The sequence below is a fragment of the Coregonus clupeaformis genome, chromosome 14 (assembly GCF_020615455.1).
Source record: "Coregonus clupeaformis isolate EN_2021a chromosome 14, ASM2061545v1, whole genome shotgun sequence".
Lineage (NCBI taxonomy): Eukaryota > Metazoa > Chordata > Actinopteri > Salmoniformes > Salmonidae > Coregonus > Coregonus clupeaformis.
The window spans coordinates 15,445,262-15,468,873 of record NC_059205.1 but is presented as its reverse complement, the minus strand read 5'-3'; the positions used below and the strand labels follow the sequence as shown (position 1 = coordinate 15,468,873).

Below are 23,612 nucleotides of genomic sequence, written 5' to 3'. Positions count from 1 at the left end.
CTTTGTTACTTTTATTACACCATGGAAATGAAATTTAACCTAAATGTTAAAATGCAGTCTTTACAGTCAGAAGTTAAGTCGATAAGTTTTGAAACATTATTTATTAATGCATGTAAAACATTCACAGCTTAAAAGACAATCTAGTGCTTAATGCCATCAACTGTACAACATGCATATAGAAACGTCTGTACATAGCAACAAACACTTAAAAAATAAATAAAAACTATATTTCACCAGCCGCGGTGAAGACTTACAGTAAGACATTTCTTTGCTGATAGAGAGACTATAATAGAGACTATAGCTGCTTGTCTAAAGACTGGAATGCATGAGATGAGCCTAATAGTAGTAGGACTTATCAGATAAAACATTTCTGGGTTTAGGGGTCAGAGATCAGTGTGCAGACTTCAGCAGAGTGACTCTGTTCTGACCTTTTTACCACTACATCTGGCCTCTTTTCCCTCCACCATCTTCTTCTCTTTTCCTTCACTCTCATTGCTCCTCTTCTCCCTTTCCTTCCCCTTCCTTCTGCTTTCTATCTCCATCTTCCTCTTCTCACTTTCCTTTTCCTCTCTCTCCATTCCCTTCGCCCTCTCCTCTCTCTCCAGAGTCTTCCTCATCTCCTTCAGCCTTCTCTTCAGAGCAGCACGGTCACTATGACTACACACCCCCAGAGCCTGGAGAGAAAGAGGGGAAGAGAAAGAAGGGGAGGGAGACTTTCATTTATGTGACACTATGGGCTGATCCATAAGGAATTAACTCATTCATCGAAGGGATGCGTCACAATACTCTTCACTAGCCCCCTTTCCTAGCTGGTCACTGATCAGGGAAACCCATTCAGTCCTTTCAATTATCAGAACACTGAGGACAGAAGGTGAGGAGAGGATGATGTCTAACAGTATTAAGACATTGCCCTTGACTCCCTGTAGAACAAACCTACTTTGAGTTTGTTGTTGTCCAGATTGAGGAGTTGCAGCCCATCCACACCATTGGCCGTGAACTCGGCTGCGTATTGGTCCATGCTAATGCCAATCAACCACAGACAGACCTGCTGATTGGTCCATTGGTCCAGGGGTTGGCTTTGCCATTGATTATTGTTACCAACTAGGACAGAGTCATCTTCCAGAGTCTACAGAGAGGGACAGACAGACGGACAGGTCGACACAAACCCAAAACATTAAAAAATTAAAAACAAACTAACACCTTAATATTCCATCACATTCTGGGTCATTCAGGGGAAAGTAAACCACAATCCAGCCATTTGAGCAGAGGAGAAAACAATCAGGGAATGGTAGAAAACTAGAACAGAAATCAGGTCAGAGAGAGAAGGGTGATAAGACAGAGAGAAGGGGAGAGAGGAAGGAGTGAGAAATAGAGGGAGACCATGTGAGAGATTGAGAGAGACTCACCTCTGAGGAGGAGAAGGTGAGAGTTTGAGAGCGCCCAGAGAGAGACATATCTGATAGCATCCCTGACAGGAGAGCAGAGCTGGTACTGCCTGCATCTGCTACACTCAGTCTCTAGAATGAGCAAAGACATTTGTGACTCACACAAACACTGTGAAGAGCACGCTTGCACACACACACACACACACACACACACACAAACAACCGCACAGTCAAGAGTGAGTACAGTATAAAATGAAAGGCCCCAGGTGAAATAAGCATGCAAAATCATAAGCCACTCAATTATTGAGCTAAACAAGTGCTTTGGAGCAAAAATGAAATTTGAAGTCCAGGGTAGTCTGAGATGAAAGGCCAGGTGTGTGTGTGCGCTTGCGCGCCTCCCCTCTCACCTGGCAGTCTCTACTGCCTCCGGTGGTCATGTAGGGTAGACTGCTGCTGGAGACCGACCTAAGCTTCTCTCTCTCCTTCTTCAGTCTCTCCCGTCCTCGCTCCCCAAACCAGGAGAAGGGCAGGCAGGAGGGCATGGAGGTGACAGAGCCTGAGGGAGACACGCCACTGCTGGAGTCATCTACCAGGTCACCACACGAACCCCTGGGGACAGAGAAAGACAACACAACAGTCAAACAGAGGGACGGCAGAAACACTGTGAAATAAGAAATGTAATGTGTGTGTAAATAGAAATTGCTGTACATGGTGTGTGTATAGTATTGACTGGACCCGTTTTCTCTGCTAGTTCCGTAGTGTGTCTACTATGTTTTACCTGTGTTCCAGGGACCTTCTCTTGTTCTTCTCCTTCTCACTCTTCCTCCCTCTGCTCAGAGACTTGCGGAGGCTGCTAGAGGGCAGAAGAACAGGGAGGTTAGAGGACTATCAGAGGGCAAGGTGGAGCTTTTACCACATTGCCTATACATACACTACATGGCCAAAAGTATGTGGACACCTGCTCGTCGAACATCTCATTCCAAAATCATGGGCATTAATTTGGAGTTGGTCCCCCCTTTGCTGCTATAACAGCCTCCACTCTTCTGGGAAGGCTTTCCACTAGATGTTGGAACATTGCTGCGGGGACTTGCTTCCATTCAGCCACAAGAGCATTAGTGAGGTCGGGCACTGATGTTGGGCGATTAGGCTTGCAGTCGGTGTTCCCAAAGGTGTTCGATGGGATTGAGGTCAGGGCTCTGTGCAGGCCAGTCAAGTTGTTCCACACCGATCTCGACAAACCATTTCTGTGTGGACATCTCTTTGTGCAAGGGGGCATTGTCATGCTGAAACAGGAAAGGACCTTCCCCAAACTGTTGCCACAAAGTTGGAAGCACAGAATCATCTAGAATGTCATTGTATGCTGTAGCATTAAGATTTCCCTTCACTGGAACTAAGGGGCCTAGCCTGAACCATGTAAAACAACCCCAGACCATTATTCCTCCTCTACCAAACTTTACAGTTGGCACTATGCATTGGGGCAGGTAGCTTGGCATTGCGTGTGCGGCTGCTTGGCCATGGAAACCCATTTCATGAAGCTCCCGACAAACAGCTATTGTGCTGACATTGCTTCCAGAGGCAGTTTGGAACTCGGTAGTGAGTGTTGCAACGCGCTTCAGCACTCACCGGTCCCGTTCTGTGACCTTGTGTGGCCTACCACTTCGCGGCTGAGCCGTTGTTGCTCCTAAATGTTTCCACTTCACAATAACAGCACTTACAGTTGACTGGGGCAGCTCTAGCAGGGCAGAAATTTGACAAACTGACTTGTTGGAAAGGTGGCATTCTATGACGGTGCCACGTTGAAAGTCACTGAGCTCTTCAGTATCGGTCCATTCTACTGCCAATGTTTGTCTATGGAGATTGCATGGCTGTGTGCTCGATTTTATACACCTGTCAGCAACAGGGGTGGCTGAAATAGCCAAATCCACTAATTTGAAGCGGTGTGCACATACTTTTGAATGTATAGTGCATCTTATCTGCTCAGAAGTGCCTAGGGGAAAGGGGTTAGGGGTTGAGATTGGGCTTGCTGTACATTATGACTACAAGAGGATCTGGTGAGCAACCTACCTGAAGTCAGGGAATCTTCTCTTTGATTTGTGTGTGGTAGAAGAGTTGTCCTCTTTAGAAGGAGACTGGCCTGGCTGGGGGGTGAGGAGAGAGGAGGGTGGATGGGACTGGGGGGTGAGGGCAGACAGAGAGGAGGTGCTGGAGTGGACACGGTCACCTCCTGCTGAGACAGAACGTCCCGCCTCTCGGGGTGTGCACGCAGTCAGCGATTGTCTCTTCTCGTCACAGGCCTGAGTCTGGTCTTCCTCACCCTACAGGGAGTGATAGAACATTCAGTGTGTGTCAATGGAATGTGTGTGCGTGCGTGTGTATGTCTAACCTGTCTCCTGAAGGACTCTCTGAGTTTGTCTCGTGAGGGAGGGTGTCTCTTGGCTTTCTGGGCGAGCTGTGCTCTGGCCCTGTGAGCACTGGTATCCAACCGACCCGTCTCAGGCACCACAATGCTCCAGTCTGCACCTGAAACAAACACACAGTCTGAGAGGCTCAATACACAAAGATACACACATGCTCGCACACACACAGACACATGCTACCTGAGGGGCGGTGTCTTACTTGAGGTAAATGAGGTGTCCAGTGATTGGTTGTCGATCTCAGGGACCGCCTCCCCTCGCTCCAGGTGACCTATCTGAACAGAGGAAAAAACACTTGGCTCACTCAGGTAGTAGCACTACAGTACAGTTTACGTCGTCTCCTCCAGTCCCACCTGTCTCTGTAGTCTATCCACGGTATCTCTGTGTCTCCTCTCGGTCTCCTCCATCTCTCTCTGCAGCTCCTCCTCTCTCCTCTCACTCTCCTTCTCTCTGCACAGGGACAGAGGGACCATCAGACACAGAGATAAATAGACTTTCTAAACAGGCAGTGAATATTCCTAATTGGCCTACAGGGGCATTTTCACGGTTGACTACATTACCCAGAGCTCACCTGTGTTGGAATTCCCTCAGCAGTCTCTTGGCCTTGCTGTATTTGACCTCTAGGCTGTCGAATTGGCTCTGAGTGTCAGCCAATCGCTGGTTCACAATCCTGCACAGAGCCTGGGCCTCCTGCCAGTACCTAGAAGAACAATCACATTCTTCATCATCACCATCGTGTTCATCACCACCATTGGCATAATTTTCCATCACCATCATACTAAATTAGTGACTGGTAGATCAGTGTAATTGATGATTACTTCTCTAGTTTGTCAGCCTTCTCCTCTCCTTCCTGGACACTCCGCTCCAGCTCATCCTGACGACTCTCCCACGAGGCCCACTGCTCCTCACAAACCCTCAGCTGGAGGACAGACAGGTGGGTAACCAGTTCCCTAGCCCCATACCATGAGCCCCTTCATCTAGCCCTCATCCCTCATCCCTCGACAGTAGACACCCCCTTAGACACATCCTCTACCCACTCTACTAAGCACCCAGAAAACAAATCCACTTCAGCCATGTTCCAATACCGTGAAGATCCAGCCTTCCTTTTTCCTAAATAATCACTCATCTAACACAATTGTATAGGTAAAAGTATGGGCCTAGATTAGATAGCTTTAATCAATGCTGTCATGTCAGATCAGTGATAACACAGGGAAGACGGACAAGAAGAAATTGTATATTTTCAAGGTTATTGGAACATGGCATCTGTACTAATCATTCAGACTGTAGACAGGGACGTCTCATAGAGAGCTAAATTAGTCTGTTCTGAGAGGGAGGAAGAGTGTGTGTGTGCGCGAGTGTGTTAGCATGCGTTTTGACAGTCTCGTCAGTGTGACCTACCTTCTCCCGGGCTAGGCAGAGTTGGTCTGATCTGGTCCTGAGCTTTAACTGGAGCTGAGGCGAGACCAGAACACACTTGAAAACACTTCATACAAAACAAAGTCAATACACTTATTAACACTAACACCTATCTGATCCCATCAGATCTCCAGACACTAGCAGCTGTTTTGGGACCAGGAACATAATGCCTTCTGAGGGGTAAAAAAGTAGTCTTCACCAGAGCGCACGCACACACACACAATACCAGACTTCAACACATCTGACTGACTCACCTGTTGGTATTTAAAGCAGAGCTGGGCTGAGTCCAGGCTGGTTATGTCTTCCTCTTCATCCTCCTCCTCCTCTGTAAGGAGAAGATCTTCCTCTCTCTCATCCACTGTGCTCAGCCCCAGAGCACCACCACCATCATCACCTCCATTTAGCAACTGAGATACATAAACACCCACACGCAGGTACAACCAATTAGGAATGATTCTGTACAGTGCCTTCAGAAAGTATTCACACACCTTTACTTTTCCCACATTTTCTTGTGTTACAGCCTGATTTTTTAAATGGATTAAATTGAGATTTTGTGTCACTGGCCTACACAAAATACCCCATAATGTCAAAGTGGAATTATGTTTTTAATTTGTAAAATATAATTGCAAATGAAACTCTAAAATGTTGTAAGTCAATAAGTATTCATCCCCTTTCTTATGGCAAGCCTAAATAAATTCAGGAGTTCAGGAGAGCTTAACAAGTTACATAATATTTGCATGGACTCACTCGGTGTGCAATAATAGTGTTTAACATAATTTTCTAATGACTACCTCATCTCTGCACCCCACACATACAATTATCTGTAAGGTCCCTCAGTCGAGCAGTGAATTTCAAACACAAAGTCCAGTGATGTTTTCCAATGCCTTGCAAAGAAGGGCACCTATTGGTAGATGGATAAAAAAAACAGCAGACAATTAATATCCTTTGAGCATGGTGAAGCTTTTAATTACACTTTGGCTGGTGTATCAATACACCCAGTCACTACAAAGATACAGGTGTCCTTCCTAACTCAGTTGCCGGAGAGGAAGGAAACCACTCAGGGATTTCACCATGAGGCCAACAGTGACTTTAAAACAGTTACAGAGTTTAATGGCTGTGATAGGAGAAAACTGAGGATGGATCACCAGCATTGTAATTACTCAAAAATACTAAGCTAAATGACAGAGTGAAAAGAAGGAAGCCTGTACGGAAAAAAAATATTCCAAAACATGCATCCTGTTTGCAATAAGGCACTAAAGAAAAACTGCAAAAAATATGGGAAAGAAGTTAACTATGTCCTGAATACAAAGCGTTTTTGTTTGAGGCAAATCCAACATCACTGATTACCACTTCATATTTCCAAGCACGGTGGTGCCTGCATCATGTATGCTCGTCATCGGAAAGGACTAGTGAGTTTTGTTGGATAAAAATAAACAGAATAGAGCCAAGCACAGGCAAAATCATAAAAAGAAAACCTGTTTCAGTCTGCTTTCCAACAGACACTGGGAGACAAATACACCTTTCAGCAGGACAATAACCTAAAAGACAAGGCCAAATATACACTGGAGTTGCTTACCAATGTCCCTGAGTGACCTAGTTTGACTTAAATTGTCTGTCTAGCAAAATGGCTGAACATTTCTGTCTAGCAAAATGGCTGAACATTTCTGTCTAGCAACGATCAACAACCAACTTGACAGAGCTTTAATAATTTTCTTAAAGAATAATGTGCAAATATTGTACAATCCAGGTGTGCAAAGCTCTTAGAGACTTACCCAGAAAGATTCACAGCTGCAATTACTGCCAAAGTCTAACATGTATCGATTTTGGGGGTTGGATACTTATCTAATCAAGTTATACACTACATGACTATAAGTATGTGGACACCTGATCGTCGAACATCTCCATATTAATCATGGGCATTAATATGAAGTTGGTCCCCCCTTTGCTGCTATAACAGCCTCCACTCTTCTGGGAAGGCTTTCCACTAGATGTTGTAACATTGCTACGGGGACTTGCTTCCATTCAGCCACAAGAGCATTAGTGAGGTCGGGCACTGATGTTGGGTGATTAGGCCTGGCTCAATGGGGTTGAGCTCAGGCCTCTGTGCAGGCCAGTCAAGTTCTTCCACACCGATCGACAAACCATTTCTGTTTGGACCTCACTGTGCATGGGGGCATTGTCATGCTGAAACAGGAAAAGGCCTTCCCCAAACTGTTGCCACAAAGTTGGAAGCACAGAATTGTCTAGAATGTCATTGTATGCTGTAGCGTTAAGAACCATGACATTTGACAGACTGACTTGTTGGAAAGGTGGCATCCTATGATGGTGCCATGTTGAAAGTCACTGAGCTGTTCAGTAAGGCCATTCTACTGCCAATGTTTGTCTATGGAGATTGCATGGCTGTGTGCTCGATTTTATACCTGTCAGCAACGGGTGTGGCTGAAATACAGTGAGGGAAAAAAGTATTTGATCCCCTGCTGATTTTGTACATTTGCCCACTGACAAAGACATGATCAGTCTATAATTTTAATGGTAGGTTTATTTGAACAGTGAGAGACAGAATAACAACAAAAAAATCCAGAAAAACGCATATAAAAAATGTTATAAATTGATTTGCATTTTAATGAGGGAAATAAGTATTTGACCCCTCTGCAAAACATGATTTAGTACTTGGTGGCAAAACCCTTGTTGGCAATCACAGAGGTCAGACATTTCTTGTAGTTGGCCACAATGTTTGCACACATCTCAGGAGGAATTTTGTTCCACTCCTCTTTGCAGATCTTCTCCAAGTCACTAAGGTTTTGAGGCTGACATTTGGCAACTCGAACCTTCAGCTCCCTCCACAGATTTTCTATGTGATTAAGGTCTGGAGACTGGCTAGGCCACTCCAGGACCTTAATGTGCTTCTTCTTGAGCCACTCCTTTGTTGCCTTGGCCGTGTGTTTTGGGTCATTGTCATGCTGGAATACCCATCCACGACCCATTTTCAATGCCCTGGCTGAGGGAAGGAGGTTCTCACCCAAGTGGCCCCATCCATCGTCCCTTTGATGCGGTGAAGTTGTCCTGTCCCCTTAGCAGAAAACACACCCAAAGCATAATGTTTCCACCCCAATGTTTGACGGTGGGGATGGTGTTCTTGGGGTCATAGGCAGCATTCCTCCTCCTCCAAATACGGCGAGTTGAGTTGATGCCAAAGAGCTCAATTTTGGTCTCATCTGACCACAACACCTCTGAATCATTCAGATGTTCATTGGCAAACTTCAGACGGCCCTGTATATGTGCTTTCTTGAGCAGGGGGACCTTGTGGGCGCTGCAGGATTTCAGTCCTTCACGGCATAGTGTGTTACCAATTGTTGTCTTGGTGACTATGGTCCCAGCTGCCTTGAGATCATTGACAAGATCCTCCCGTGTAGTTCTGGGCTGATTCCTCACTGTTCTCATGATCATTGCAACTCCACGAGGTGAGATCTTGCATGGAGCCCCAGGCCGAGGGAGATTGACAGGTCTTTTGTGTTTCTTCCATTTGCGAATAATCGCACCAACTGTTGTCACCTTCTCACCAAGCTGCTTGGCGATGGTCTCGTAGCCCATTCCAGCCTTGTGTAGGTCTACAATCTTGTCCCTGACATCCTTGGAGAGCTCTTTGGTCTTAGTCATGGTGGAGAGTTTGGAATCTGATTGATTGATTGCTTCTGTGGACAGGCGTCTTTTATACAGGTAACAAACTGAGATTAGGAGCACTCCCTTTAAGAGTGAGCTCCTAATCTCAGCTCGTTACCTGTATAAAAGACACCTGGGAGCCAGAAATCTTTCTGATTGAGAGGGGGTCAAATACTTATTTCCCTCATTAAAATGCAAATCAATTTATAACATTTTTGACATGCGTTTTTCTGGATTTTTTGGTTGTTATTCTGTCTCTCACTGTTCAAATAAACCTACCATTAAAATTATAGACTGATCATATCTTTGTCAGTGGGCAAACGTACAAAATCAGCAGGGGATCAAATACTTTTTTCCCTCACTGTAGCTTCACTCATTTGAAGGGGTGTCCACATACTTTTGTATATATAGTTTATTAGAATTTCTTCCACTTTGACAGAGTATTTTGTGTAGATCACTGACAAAAAATGACAAAATACATTTTAATCCCACTTTAACAACAAAATGTGGAAAAAGTCAAGGGGTGTGAATACTTTCTGAAGGCACTGTATACGCAGTCACACACACCTACCTCCACTGTAGGTGGTCTCTTGTCCTGCTCCATGTACATATACACAGTCACACACACCTACCTCCACTGTAGGTGGTCTCTTGTCCTGCTCCAGACTCTGAGTGATCAGACGAGCCACCTCACTCTCCTCCCCCTGCTTCTCCCGGCCTATCAAAAACCTGCAGTGAGAGACAATGACAAATCAGGAGCCTGTGTTAAGTGGTACAACCAATCGGCTTAGGTTCTGTGTATGTGTGTGTGTGTGTGCGTGTGTGTGTGTGTGTATACTTGACAGTGCCAATGGTGTTCTTCAGCACAGTGGCAGCAAACAGCTGTGTGACTCCGACCAGACTGACCCCATCCACCTCCACTATCTGGTCATTCACCTGGATACTGACACACACACACACAGAGATACACAGATCTAGGATCAGCTTACAGTATTACACTCGCATCCTACCATTAGAAAGGAAGGCATCATTGCCCTTAGATCAGATTCTCACCGTCCGTCCTGTTGTGTAGCTCCGTTCTCTGTGATGGTCTTAACGAAGATGCCCAGCTTCTCCAGACCCTGGTCAGCCCCTACCCCCATCCCTATTATACTGATACCCAGACCCTCGTCTCCTACAGACAGACAGAGAAAGGGGGAGTTGGACAAAGAGTAGGTGTAAAAACAGAAGGAGAGAGAGAGAGATGGGCTGATGAAGGGCGTGAGAGAGAAGTAAAAGAGATAAGGAGAGAGGAATATAAAGGAATGGAAGAGGTAAAGGATAGAGGGAGAGCGATAGCAGAGAGGGACCAACCTTTCTCTATCTGGACAGGGAGGAGGTCCATCTTGTCCACTCTCTTCTCCATTTCATATTCAGCAGAGGCAGACACGGGGTCAACATCATCATTATGCCTGTCATAGTCCGCATTTGAGTAGGTAAGGAACACCTGAGAGAGAGTACATACACCATTATCATCACATCTTTCATTGTCAAGTTTAGTGTATGTATGCCAGTCTTTGGTTTTCTTGGTCCCCCAGATTGTCTCCCCTCTCTCTGCCAGCTGGACTTGATACCACACCATACTGTTTATGTTGTCAGATGCTCCAATATGACTGGGGTGTTAGATGGAAACACAAGCTGTAGCAGACGCTTAGTCTTAACACATACAGCTTAACACACACAATGCTGAGTCATTGCAAATCCATGTACTGCAGTTCAATCTCAGAGGCAAGGAACGTCTTAGACAAAATGGTCCTCGAACAGTTTTGGGACTTCATTTGCCGGTAATTAAATCCTAAATACACACTGACCTGGTGAAATGTGTGCCAACAGTGCCATACTCAGCAAAGCTCTCAGAAGACATGGCAGCCACACATGGGCTGAGATGTCTGGGAGATTTTAGATCCTGACTGGAATCCCTCACACTGAAAAGACTAATGTGGAGTCACATACAGTAGGGTAGATGAATGTTCTATACTGTATTCTAGTCATGGCTCATCCTATACAACTACCTTTTCTATTCATATACTGTCCATACACAGCATTATATATACAGTGCATTCGGAAAATATTCAGACCCCGTGACTTTTTCCACTTTGTTACGTTAAAGCCTTATTCTAAAATTAATAAAATTGTTTTTTCCCCCTCCTCAATCTACCCCCCAAAAATATCGGAATTGTCCGTAGAGCTCCGAGACAGGATTGTGTCGAGGCACAGATCTGGGGAAGGGTACCAAAACATTTCTGCAGCATTGGAGGTCCCCAAGAACATAGTGGCCTCCATCATTCTTAAATGGAAGAAGTTTGGAACCACCAAGACTCTTCCTAGATCTGGCCACCCGGCCAAACTGAGCAATCGGGGGAAAAGGGCCTTGGTCAGGGAGGTGACCAAGAACCCGATGGTCACTCTGACAGAGCTCCAGAGTTCCTCTGTGGAGATGGAATAATCTTCAAGAAGGACAGCCATCTCTGCAGCACTGCACCAATCAGGCCTTATTGGTAGAGTAGCCAGACGGAAGCCACTCCTCAATAAAAGGCACTTAAAGACTCTCAGACCATGAGAAACAAGATTCTCTGGTTTGATGAAACCAATATTTAACTCTTTGGCCAGAATGCCAAGCGTCACGTCTGGAGGAAACCTGGCACCATCCCTACGGTGAAGCATGGTGGTGGCAGCATCATGCTGTGGGAATGTTTTTCAGCAGCAGGGACTGGGAGACTAGTCAGGATCGAGGGAGAGATGAACGGAGCAAAGCACAGAGGGATCCTTGATGAAAACCTGCTCCAGAGCGCTCAGGACCTCAGACTGGGGCGAAGGTTCACCTTCCAACAGGACAAAGACCCTAAACACACAGCCAAGACAATGCAGGAGTGACTTCGGGACAAGTCTCTGAATGTCCTTGAGTGGCCCAGCCAGAGCCCGGACTTGAAATAGCTGTTCAGCGACGCTCCCCATCCAAACTGACAGAGCTTGAGAGGATCTGCAGAGAAGAATGGGAGAAACTCCCCAAATACAGGTGTTTCAAGCTTGTAGCGTCATACCCAAAAAGACTCAAGGCTGTAGTTTCTGCCAAAGGTGCTTCAACAAAGTACTGAGTAAAGGGTCTGAATACTTATGTACATATAAATTAGTTTTATTTTATTTTATAAATTAGCAAAAAAATCTAAAAACCTGTTTTTACTTTGTCATTATGGGGTATTGTGTGTAGAATGGTGAGGATTTTTATTAATTTAATCCATTTTAGAATACGGCTGTAACGTAACAAAATGTGGAAAAAGTTAAGGTGTCTGAATACCTTTCGAATGCACTGTATGTATATATATCTCAGTGGAGGCTGGTGGGAGGAGCTATAGGAGGACGGGCCCATTGTAATTGCTAGAATGGAATTAATGGAACGGAGTCAAACGTGGTTTCTATATGTTTGATACAATTCCATTTCAGCCATTACAATGAGCACTTCCTCCTATAGCTCCTCCCACCAGCCGTCAATGATTGATAGATAGATAGATATACTGAACAAAAATATAACCCTAACATGTAAAGTGTTGGTCCCAGGTTTCATGAGCTGAAATAAAATAATCCCAGAAATGTTCCACACACAAAAAGCTTGTTTCTCTCAAATTCTGTGCACAAATTTGTTTACTTCCCTGTTAGTGAGCATGTCTCCTTTGACAAAATAATCCATCCCCCTGACAGGTGTGGCATATCAAGAAGCTGATTAAACAGCATGATCATTACACAGTGCTGTGCTGGGGACAATAAAAGGCCACTCTAAAATGTGCAGTTTTGTCACACAACACAATGCCAATTGGCATGCTGACCGCAGGAATGTCCACCAGAGCTGTTGAATGTTCCTTACTCTACCATAAGCCGCCTCCAACGCCGTTTTAGAAAATTTTACAGTACATCCAACTGGTCTCACAACCGCAGACGACCAGTAACCACGCCAGCCCAGGACCTCCACATCCAGCTTCTTCACCTGCGGGATCGTCTGAGACCAGCCACCCGGACAGCTGATGAAACTGAGGAGTATTTCTGTCTGTAATAAAGCCCTTTTGTGGGGGAAAAACGAATTCTGATTTGCTGGGCCTGGCTACCATGTGGCTGCGCCCCTTCCTAGTCATGTGAAATCCATAGATTAGGGCCTAATGAATGTATTTCAATTGGTTGATTTCCTTATATGAACTGTAACTCAGTAAAATCGTTGAAATTGTTGCGTTTATATTTTTGTTCAGTGTGTGTGTGCGTATATATAGCTCTGGAAAAATATTAAGAGACCACTGCAAATGTTTCTTAAATCAGCATCTCTACATGTATGACAGCCATTCCATTCCAGTGTCTGTTGAATTCCAACACAGGCACACCTGCTCAGCTGGTAGAGCATGGCGCTTGTAAAGCCAAGGTAGTGGGTTCGATCCCCGGGACCACCCATACACAAAAATGTATGCACGCATGACTGTAAGTCGCTTTGTGTAAAAGTGTCTGCTAAATGGCATATTATTATATACCTCATTCTACTGAATTAGGTACTGATTAGGTGATCACATGAACCAAATCTTATTTAACGAGGAAAAGTATAAAAACCACTGCTGTGGTCATCACTATCCTCTTGCAATAGGACCAGCTGGATGGCAAAAACAGTGCTAATAGTACCTCAAAAGTAATATTAATCAAAAAATAACTATTGACCATGCCAAAAGAGTTGAAAAGGAAAGTTGAGTGAGGAAAAGAAGGGTTCAATTCTGGCTTTACTGGCAGAGGGATACAGTGAGCGTCAGGTTGCTTCCATCCTTAAAATAAGAACAAGGTCAAGCAGCAGACATTGGGGACAACAAACCTACAGACCGGCAGAGGGTGAAAACGACTCTCTACTGACCGGGATGACCGCCAACTCATTCGAATGTCACTCAACAACCGTAGGATGACATCAAGTGACCTACAAAAAGAATGGCAAACGGCAGCTGGGGTGAAGTGCACGGCGAGGACGGTTCGAAACAGGCTCCTAGGGGCAGGGCTGAAGTGGTGCAAAGCTAGAAAAAAGCCCTTCATCAATGAGAAGCAAAGAAGAGCCAGGCTGAGGTTTGCAAAAGACCATAAGGATTGAACCGTAGAGGACTGGAGTAAGGCCATCTTCTCTGATGAGTCCAATTTTCAGCTTTGCCCAACACCTGGTCGTCTAATGGTTAGATGGAGACCTGGAGAGGCCTACAAGCCAGAGTGTCTCGCACCCACTGTGAAATTTGGTGGAGGATCGGTGATGATCTGGGGGTGCTTCAGCAAGGCTGGAATCGGGCAGATTTGTCTTTGTGAAGGATGCATGAATCAAGCCACGTACAAGGTTCTCCTGGAAGAAAACTTGCTTCCTTTTGCTCTGACATTTTTCCCCAACTCTGAGGATTGTTTTTTCCAGCAGGACAATGCGCCATGCCACACAGCCAGGTCAATCAAGGTGTGGATGGAGGACCACCAGATCAAGACCCTGTCATGGCCAGCCCAATCTCCAGACCTGAACCCCATTGAAAACTTCTGGAATGTGATCAAGAGGAAGATGGATGGTCACAAGCCATCAAACAAAGCCGAGCTGCTTGAATTTTTGCGCCAGGAGTGGCATAAAGTCACCCAACATCAATGTGAAAGACGCATGAAAGCTGTGATTGAAAATCAGGGTTATTCCACCAAATATTGATTTCTAAACTCTTCCTAAGTTAAAACATTACTATTGTGTTGTTCAAAAATGAACATGAACTTATTTTCTTTGCGTTATTCGAGGTCTGACAACACTGCATCTTTTTTGTTATTTTGACCAGTTGTCATTTTCTGCAAATAAATGCTCTAAATGACAATATTTTTATTTGGAATTTGGGAGAAATGTTGTCAGTAGTTTATAGAATAAAACAAAAATGTTATTTTTACACAAACACATACCTATAAATAGTAAAACCAGAGAAACTGATCATTTTGCAGTGGTCTCTTAATTTTTTCCGCAGCTGTATATACACACATACACACACACACATTACATGTTTGGACACACCTACTCATTCAAGGGTTTTTCTTTATTTTTACTATTTTTTACATTGTAGAATAATAGTGAAGACATCAAAACGATTAAATAACACATATGGAATCATGTAGTAACTAAAAACGTGTTAAACAAATCAAAAGATTCTTCAAATAGCCACCGTTTGCCTTGATGACAGCTTTGCACACTCTTGGCATTCTCTCAACCAGCTTCATGAGGTAGTCACCTGAAATGCATTTCAATTAACAGGTGTGCCTTCTTAAAAGTTAATTTGTGGAATTTATTTCCTTCTTAATGCGTTTGAGCCAATCAGTTGTGTTGTGACAAGGTAGGGGGTGGTATACAGAAGATAGCCCTATTTGGTAAAAGACCAAGTCCATATTATGGCAAGAACAACTCAAATAAGCAAAGAGAAACGACAGTCCATCATTACTTTAAGACATGAAGGTCAGTCAATACAGAACATTTCAAGAACTTTGAACGTTTCTTCAAGTGCTATGAGCTATGATGAAACTGTCTCTCATGAGGACCGCCACATGAATGGAAGACCCAGAGTTACCTCTGCTGCAGAGGATAAGTTCATTAGAGTTACCAGCCTCAGAAATTGCAGCCCAAATAAATGCTTCACAGAGTTCAAGTAAAAGACACATCTCAACATCAACTGTTCAGAGGGGACTGTGTGAATCAGGCCTTCATGGTCGAATTGCTGCAAAGAAACCACTACTAAAGGACACCAACAAGAAGAGGAGACCTGCTTGGGCAAAGAAACATCAGCAATGGACATTAGACTGATGGAAATTTGTCCTTTGGTCTGGAGTCCAAATTGGAGATTTTTGGTTCAAACTGACTTGTTTTTGTGAGACGCGGTGTGGGTGAACGGATGAACTCTGCATGTGTAGTTTCCACCGTAAAGCATGGAGGAGGAGGTGTTATGGACTGGGGGTGCTTTGCTGGTGACACTGTCTGTGATTTATTTAGAATTCAAGGCACACTTAACCAGCATGGCTACCACCGCATTCTGCAGCAATACACCATCCAATCTGGTTTGGGCTTAGTGGGACTATCATTTGTTTTTCAACAGGACAATGACCCAACACACCTCCAGGCTGTGTAAGGGCTATTTGACCAAGATGGAGAGTGATGGAATGCTGCATCAGATGACCTGGCCTCCACAATCCCCGACCTCAACCCAATTGAGATGGTTTGGGATGAGTCGGACGGCAGAGTGAAGGAAAAGCAGCCAACAAGTGCTCAGCATATGTGGGAACTTCTTCAAGACGGTTGGAAAAGCATTCCAGCTGAAGCTGGTTGAGAGAATGCCAAGAGTGTGCAAAGCTGTCATCAAGGCAAAGGGTGGCTATTTGAAGAATCTCAAATATAAAATATGTTTTGATTTGTTTAACACTTTTTTAGTTACTACATGATTCCATATGTGTTATTTCATAGATTTGATGTCTTCACTATTATTCTACAATGTAAAGAATAGTACAAATAAAGAAAAACCCTTGAATTAGTAGGTATGTCCAAACTTTTGAATGGTACTGTATGTGTATATATGTATACAGTTGAAGTCGGAAGTTTACATACACTTAGGTTGGAGTCATTAAAACTTGTTTTTCAACCACTCCACACATTTCTTGTTAACAAACTATAGTTTTGGCAAGTCGGTTAGGACATCTACTTTGTGCATGACAAGTATCTATATCCACAGTAAAATGAGTCCTATATCGACATAACCTGAAAGGCCGCTCAGGAAGGAAGAAGCCACTGCTCCAAAACCGCCATAAAAAAACCAGACTATGGTTTGCAACTGCACATGGGGACAAAGATCTTACTTTTTGGAGAAATGTCCTCTGGTCTGATGAAACAAAAATAGAACTGTTTTCCCATAATGACCATCGTTATGATGGAAAAAGGGGGGCACTTGCAAGCCGAAGAACACCATCCCAACCGTGAAGCACAGGGGTGGCAGCATCATGCTGTGGGGGTGCTTTGCTGCAGGAGGGACTAGTGCACTTCACAAAATAGATGGCATCATGAGGAAGGAAAATGATGTTGATATATTGAAGCAACATCTCAAGACATCAGTCAGGAAGTTAAAGCTTGGTCGCAAATGGATCTTCCAAATGGACAATGACCCCAAGCATACTTCCAAAGTTGGCTTAAGGACAACAAAGTCAAGGTATTGGAGTGGCCATCACAAAGCCCTGACCTCAATCCTATAGAAAATGTGTGGGCAGAACTGAAAAGGCGTGTGCAAGCAAGGAGGCCTACAAACGTGAATCAGTTACACCAGCTCTGTCAGGAGGAATGGGCCAAAATTCACCCAACTTATTGTGGGAAGCTTGTGGAAGGCTACCCGAAACGTTTGACCCAAGTTAAACAATTTAAAGGCAATGCTACCAAATACTAATTGAGTGTATGTAAACTTCTGACCCACTGGGAATGTGATGAAAGAAATAAAAACTTAAATAAATCTCTACTATTATTCTGACATTTCACATTCTTAAAATAAAGTGGTGATCCTAACTTACCTAAGACAGGGAATTTTTACTAGGATTAAATGTCAGGAATTGTGAAAAACTGAGTTTAAATGTATTTGGCTGAGGTGTAACTTACGACATCAACTGTAAATACCGGACACTGACATTGCTCGTTCTGTTATTTCTTAATTTCTTTCTTTTTGGATTATGTGCGTATTGTTTTGTATTGCTAGGTATTATTACTAGGTATTATTACTGCACTGTTGGAGCTAGAAACACAAGCATTTCGCTGCACCTGATAACATCTGCAAATCTGTGTACACGACCAATAAACTTTGACTTGTTCTTACACCTCAGCTGTTCTGAACTGAATACTTGACAGAGCATGATATCTTGCCTGTCTCCTCTTAACCTGATGGGATATAAATGTGTCTGTAGGGTTCAAATGACTCTCCATCTATTCATAAACCCTTCACTCTTTAGCTATTCTATCCATGCTTTTCATTTTACCACAACTAAGGGATTGGGCCATACTTACTCTCTGAATCAAAATCTGGCACCCCTTTATCAAACCCAATGGGGTGAGTGTTTTTGTGTTGTTTTTCTAACAATGCAATTGGGGGGGGGGGGTTTACCTTGATTGGTGCTGTAGAGAATTTGACCTTCCTTGTCTTAGCAAAACCCTCATCATCCTCATGAGGAAGACCGGGAATCTCCTCATATTCAGCAGAGAGCTGCTCCTCTGGATCCGGAGTTGGACATCTTTCTGAGTCCTCTCTAGGACACAACCAATCGCCATGACGACACTCCGAGTCCCGTTCCCTGTCTTCCGCGAAGGCCTCGTTCTCAATCCCAAGGATGATGGCAGATCCATTCTTCTCCTCTCCTCTCTCGGGGCACGCTCTCTCTTCTCTCTCTTTGTCCTCATCCTTCACGTCCACTCTCCATCTGCACTTCCTCTCTTCTTCCTCTCTCTCTTCCTCCTTCACCCTATCCTCTCTTGGCTCCAATCCGGCCTTCTCGTTCCCGTCCTCCTCTCTCTCCTCTTCTTCTTCTTCTTTGCTCTTATTGCACATGCTTCCTCTATCCTCAACTTTCTCCTGCTCTCCTGCCTCATCTCTTTCTTCCGTCCCTACCTTCTCGTTCTCCATCTTACTCTCTCCTGTCGTCCCTTCTTCTCTATACTGTCTGCTTTCTCCCTCCATTTGCCCCTCCCTCCATTCTATCTCCTGCTGGAACATGTCTCTCCCTGATTCCTTCTCTCTCACCTCAGAACTGTCAGGGAATCCCTCCACACACTCTCTTAACGAGGGTTCTACCATTCTGTGTTCTACTGGAGGTTCAACTGTTCTCTGTTCCACCATTTTAGTTTGCGCTGTAGGTTCAACCATTCTCTGTTCTAACATTCTAGGTTCCACTCTGGATTCTTCAAACACATCATCCACCAGGTTATTCTCATTGCTCTCCTCCCTCTTGCTTTCCTCCTCTTCCTTCATGGTCTCCTCTTCCTTCTTTATGGTGTCCTCATCCTCCTCTGCCTCGTTCCCTTCGCTCTCAGACGACTCGTTCTTCACCTCCACTAGCTCTGCCCTCACAGTCCTAGCCCTTGACCTCTCGGTGGGGGTCAAAGGGTCACCAGGGGTCATGTAAAGGTCATTAGGGTCATTCCCCTCAGACAAACTTCTGTTGTCAGCATTAGGACTACTAGGGCCATAGAAGTCAGACTGGTCAGAACAGGGGGAGACTGGGGTGAGAGGACTAGGGGAGTCATAAGAAGGGGATGGAGGCTGAGAGTGGGGAGAGCTGGGTGCTGGGCTAGGTGGGTTGAATACATGGGAGCACACAGAGTCCTCACACACACTCCCATCTAACACACTTCCATCACACACACTCCTGCTGTCTGAGGGGTCAGCCGTAGGACTTGGGCCATCAGGGGAAAAAGTCTCACTGGAGTGACCATTAACAGGGTGAAGGGGTGCAGACAAGCTGGTGTCCAGTGATAAAGTGTGTGTGTGGAGTTCTATGTTTGGTAGAGAAATGTGTGTGTGTATGTTGATGGGTTTTCTGTCCTCCCTCTCTTTCCTCCTCTCCCCCTCTCCTTCGCTTTCTGACGTGGATGTCAGCTCCTCTCTCCCCATGCCCCCTTCTTCCCCCCTCCCATCCACAGACCCCCTGCTATCTCTGCCAGGGCTGACCTTTAAACTTTGACCCCCGCTGACCGTCTCAAACAGCTTCCGGGTCACAGAGAACTTTTGAGCTAGAGCCGCTCTGTCTATCTCTGCTATCTCCTCTGTCTTGGACGGTTTATCTAGCATAGATGATTCTACGCTGGACATGCTGGCCACACTGCTCCGGACAGAGCTGTAGCTGAGAGCGCATTTGGGTAGGGTCTGAGACAAGGGGTGGAGGAGGTGCTGTTGGCTGTCCATCTGGAGGAAGATGTTGTCTCTGATCTTGGTCCCTCTAGGACTGAGGGTCCTACCCCTGGAACACTCACCAGGGCCACTGGCACTGCTGGTCCTGGTGTGAGGGACCGCCATGGGGCCTGGTGAAGGGATAGAGAGGCTCAGCGAAGTAGGTCTAGGCTTGGTCGCGGTGTCCAAGGAGTATTTGATGGTGTGGAAGTCAGACTTGTAGGCGTTCCTGTGGGGGGAGGCGCTACGGCCTTTATTGTTCGTCCGCATCATCTGGGGCTGGAGTCTGGTGGAGAGGTATGGAGCTCAATGAAGGATGTCAAGTTTGCATGTCTCCCTTATTAGACAGGGTTAGAAGGTACCTCTCTGTTTCCAAACCAGTTAAGCTTTAGGACTCTGTCCACTGTCTACAGAAAAAACACACTAGGAGAGAGACATAGGTCAGTTAACAGCAGAGGAAATTACAGTCATGGAATGGCAGTGGTGCTTTTGACTTAAGAAAAATGCAGAAGAAAAATCTGTATTTCATATCAAATTATCATTTAATGTTTGTTTTTCATAGCCTACTTCCAACTAGGCCTACCTACTAATAATAATGTTCACCAGACACTTCTGCCCCTGCGCAATTAGCCTGGGGATGAGGTTAACTACCTACTAACAATCATGATAAAACATGTAAAACATAGCAAAAAAACGACATTTAGCCTACAGTAGGCTACTGTTTGTTAACTTCAATCTTATATCCGAAAATAATATAGTCCTATTGGTTCTTACCTGTTTGCAAAGCTGAAATACAACTACAACGCATTCGAAAGCAGGTACATTTGATTATCGCTATTGAATTTTAACAGCATTTATATTCACCAGTATTGTCCCTGCGTCCACGGCTTTACAAACGCTGATTGAATTGTCCTCGGTTCATTGTAGAAATGCCAAACTTCGCAACTCCCCACACCTTGCGCAGACAACGCGCGCTCCGTTCACTTACCACTTGGTGCGCCACCAGAGACCATCAAAGTCAAAGTGCGCGTGCACGAAAGACTGCTCTCATATCATATTCAGGTTGCTAGATTTTTCTGCCTCTCCAGTCCTGTCTCCATCCTATAGAAATGTCTTTGAGAAGGATTTTGCATGGCATAAACCTGTGCTCTCAGTGTGCTAACAGAGGACAGATGGCAGCTCATGTCACTAAATACTGAAAGTGGATTATCTCACTGTAATCCTGTGTAAACTACCTCAGTGTGAACACTTACAATCATAGCCTGAGAGAGAGAGAGGGTGGATGATGATAATGAATGTAACCCCCTCTATTTAGCACACTAGGGAGATAGTCTCTTGGGAGTAATGATAGGCCTAATAATGATATTATTATGCTAATAATGAACCATAACACCCCAAATGAGGAGCCCTTCTGATGGCTGGTAGGATACCACAGTGGCCTGTTTATGGTATTCAGTCTAACCAAGCATTAAATCAAATCAAACTTTATTTGTCACATGCGCTGAATACAACAATACCTTACCGTGAAATGCTTACCTACAAGCCCTTAACCAACAATGCAGTTCAAGAAAGAGTTAAGAAAAGATTTACCAAATAAACTAAAGTAAAAAATAATACAAAGTAACACAATAAAATAACAATAACGAGGCTATATACAGGGGGTACCGGTACCGAGTCAATGTGCGGGGGTACAGGTTAGTCGAGGTAATTTGTACATGTAGGTAGGGGTAAAGTGACTATACGTAGATAATAGACAGTTGGTAGCAGCAGTGTAAAAACAAATGGAGGGGAGGGGGCACCAGCATGCCTCACTGGTGCTGTCTGTCCTGTTTGGTTGGTTGATACCCACACAGAGTAACTGGCTGTCCAGACTCTTAGCCGTATTGTTAGCGACAGCGGTGACTTAAGAGGATATCAACTGAACAATGTTATATGCAATGTTCTGGTCCCACTAATTAGACAAAGACAGGCACCCAGGCCGACTGCTTAGCTGCTGAGCACATGGAGAATCCAAGTGGAAATAGCTATTAGCCTATCAATCAAACTATTAGTCAATCAATAAATTAATTACTGTCAGCCTACATATTAGTTCCCTAAGTGTTATTAATTTCCACGTTGAAAAGTGCTGTACAGTAAAGTATATTCGCCATTCACAAAAGGAGCTTAAAGTGGAGCAGCTTACCTGTAGCCAGCCAGCCCTGCCTCTCCTCCTGGCAGGCAGAGAAGAGTAGAACAGAGCAGGGCAGACTGGGCTATAGAGTATTGGGGCTATGGTGAGTTCTGACCTGGATATGTACCATTCTCCCAGGTGGCACTGGGACCTAGATTATATAAATATCACCCAATCATACAACTACTGTACAGCGGGAGAGAGAGAGGGGGAGAGAGGCAGAGAGGGATAATGGGGGGAGAAGGATAGAGGGAGAGGAGTGAGACTGACTTTGCTGATAAATTCTTTGAGAAAAATGTACTTACTACAACTGTGATATGTGGTTGTCTCACCTAGCTATTTTAAGATTAATGTAAGTCACTCTGGATAAGAAAGTCTGCTAAATGACTAAGATGTAAAACATGTAAATGTAAGGAGTGAGAGAGAGGGAGGTGGGGGGAGAGGAGTGAGAGAGAGGGAGGTGGGGGAGAGACTAAGGATGAGAAAGAAAAGAGACAGAAAGACTAAAAATGAGAGTTAGAGGAGCATTGTTCTCCACAATCCCATTCAGACTGCCATTGAGAGAAATAGGATGAGAAGATACAGTAAAAGGAAGAAGGTTCGTGTTGGTTCATGACCTCCTGCAAATCTGCCCTCAGTTTGTTTCCTTCTGCCCTGTTTCCAGGCCAACTTTGATCTCAGACAAACCAGGAGAGGAAGCCAACAACAATAACAGCAGTGTGTGTGTGTGTGTGTGTCAGATGTGGGGCTGAGTTTTGGCAGCCAATTGTGAACCAGATGGAGATCTATAGATGGCCCTATTGAGAGTTTATCACATCCACCAGGGGATCACACAGTTGACATGATTTAATCAGCAGAACATTAAAAAACACTTTATTATGGCTTCTTATGGCAAACACACAATCACTTATAATCTCTGGGGTCTATTGATGTAGCTCAGTTGGTAGAGCATGGCGTTTGCAACGCCAGGGTTGTGGGTTCGATGAAAAATAAAAATAAAGTATGAATGCACTCACTAACTGTAAGTCGCTCTGGATAAGAGCGTCTGCTAAAATGACTAAAATGTCAAATGTATGGGTCTGAGACAAGTACAGCAACACTGCCATCTACTGTTCAGAAGTGCCTACTGTTGGTCAGATGCAGTGCACCTGCTCTACACTTAGAAAAAAGGGTTCCAAAAGGGTTCTTCAGCGGTCCCCATGGGAGAACCCTTCGAATAACCCATTTGGGTTCCATATAGAACCCTCTGTGGAAAGGGTTATGAATGGAACCCAAAAGGGTTCTACCTGGCTGGAACCCGAAAGGGTTCTTCAAAGGGCTCTCCCATAGGGACATCTGAAAACCACTTTTAGGTTCTAGATAGAATTGTATTTTCTAAGAGTGTAGGCACTCCTAGATCTGAAATGATTAGATAACTGAAGGTGTAAAAAAAAGGCTAAAATTCCACCCAGCCTATCAGAAGGCAAGTTGAAGTAATTTAACATATTGCTTAAATATCTAGTAGTGTCTATTGGGTAGGGGTTGGGATACAAAATTCCTCTCTCTCTCATCTAGTCTGTCTTTCACACACACACATGCACATGTGACATATGCATACACACAGTCCCCC

At 44.6% G+C, this 23,612-nt stretch overlaps 2 protein-coding genes across 4 annotated transcripts; both read right to left on the bottom strand.

The window, feature by feature from the left end:
• Positions 1–82: 82 nt before the first annotated feature.
• Positions 83–19,480, bottom strand: LOC121581173 (neurabin-1). 3 transcript variants are annotated; one of them, XM_041896590.2, is made up of 18 exons: positions 18,055–19,480; positions 10,229–10,361; positions 9,929–10,049; positions 9,714–9,818; positions 9,508–9,604; positions 5,470–5,622; positions 5,198–5,251; positions 4,618–4,718; positions 4,371–4,499; positions 4,153–4,249; positions 4,002–4,074; positions 3,769–3,905; positions 3,450–3,700; positions 2,164–2,238; positions 1,793–1,994; positions 1,407–1,517; positions 938–1,126; positions 83–674 (listed from the first exon to the last, which is right to left on the bottom strand). In XM_041896590.2, the coding sequence occupies exons 1-18, from the start codon at positions 19,063–19,065 to the stop codon at positions 405–407; spliced, it is 3,309 nt and encodes a 1,102-aa protein (XP_041752524.2). In that variant the 5' UTR covers positions 19,066–19,480; the 3' UTR covers positions 83–404. The 3 variants fall into 3 exon arrangements, with proteins under 3 accessions (XP_041752524.2, XP_041752525.2, XP_041752526.2); XM_041896591.2 differs by having other exon boundaries at positions 2,164–2,235; XM_041896592.2 differs by lacking the exon at positions 1,407–1,517.
• LOC121581345 (neurabin-1-like) lies at positions 19,148–22,045 on the bottom strand. The gene is made up of 3 exons (XM_041896867.1): positions 22,016–22,045; positions 19,532–20,256; positions 19,148–19,163 (listed from the first exon to the last, which is right to left on the bottom strand). Exons 2-3 carry the CDS (start codon positions 20,104–20,106, stop codon positions 19,148–19,150), a joined length of 591 nt encoding a protein of 196 aa, XP_041752801.1. The 5' UTR covers positions 20,107–20,256; positions 22,016–22,045.
• Positions 22,046–23,612: the final 1,567 nt, after the last annotated feature.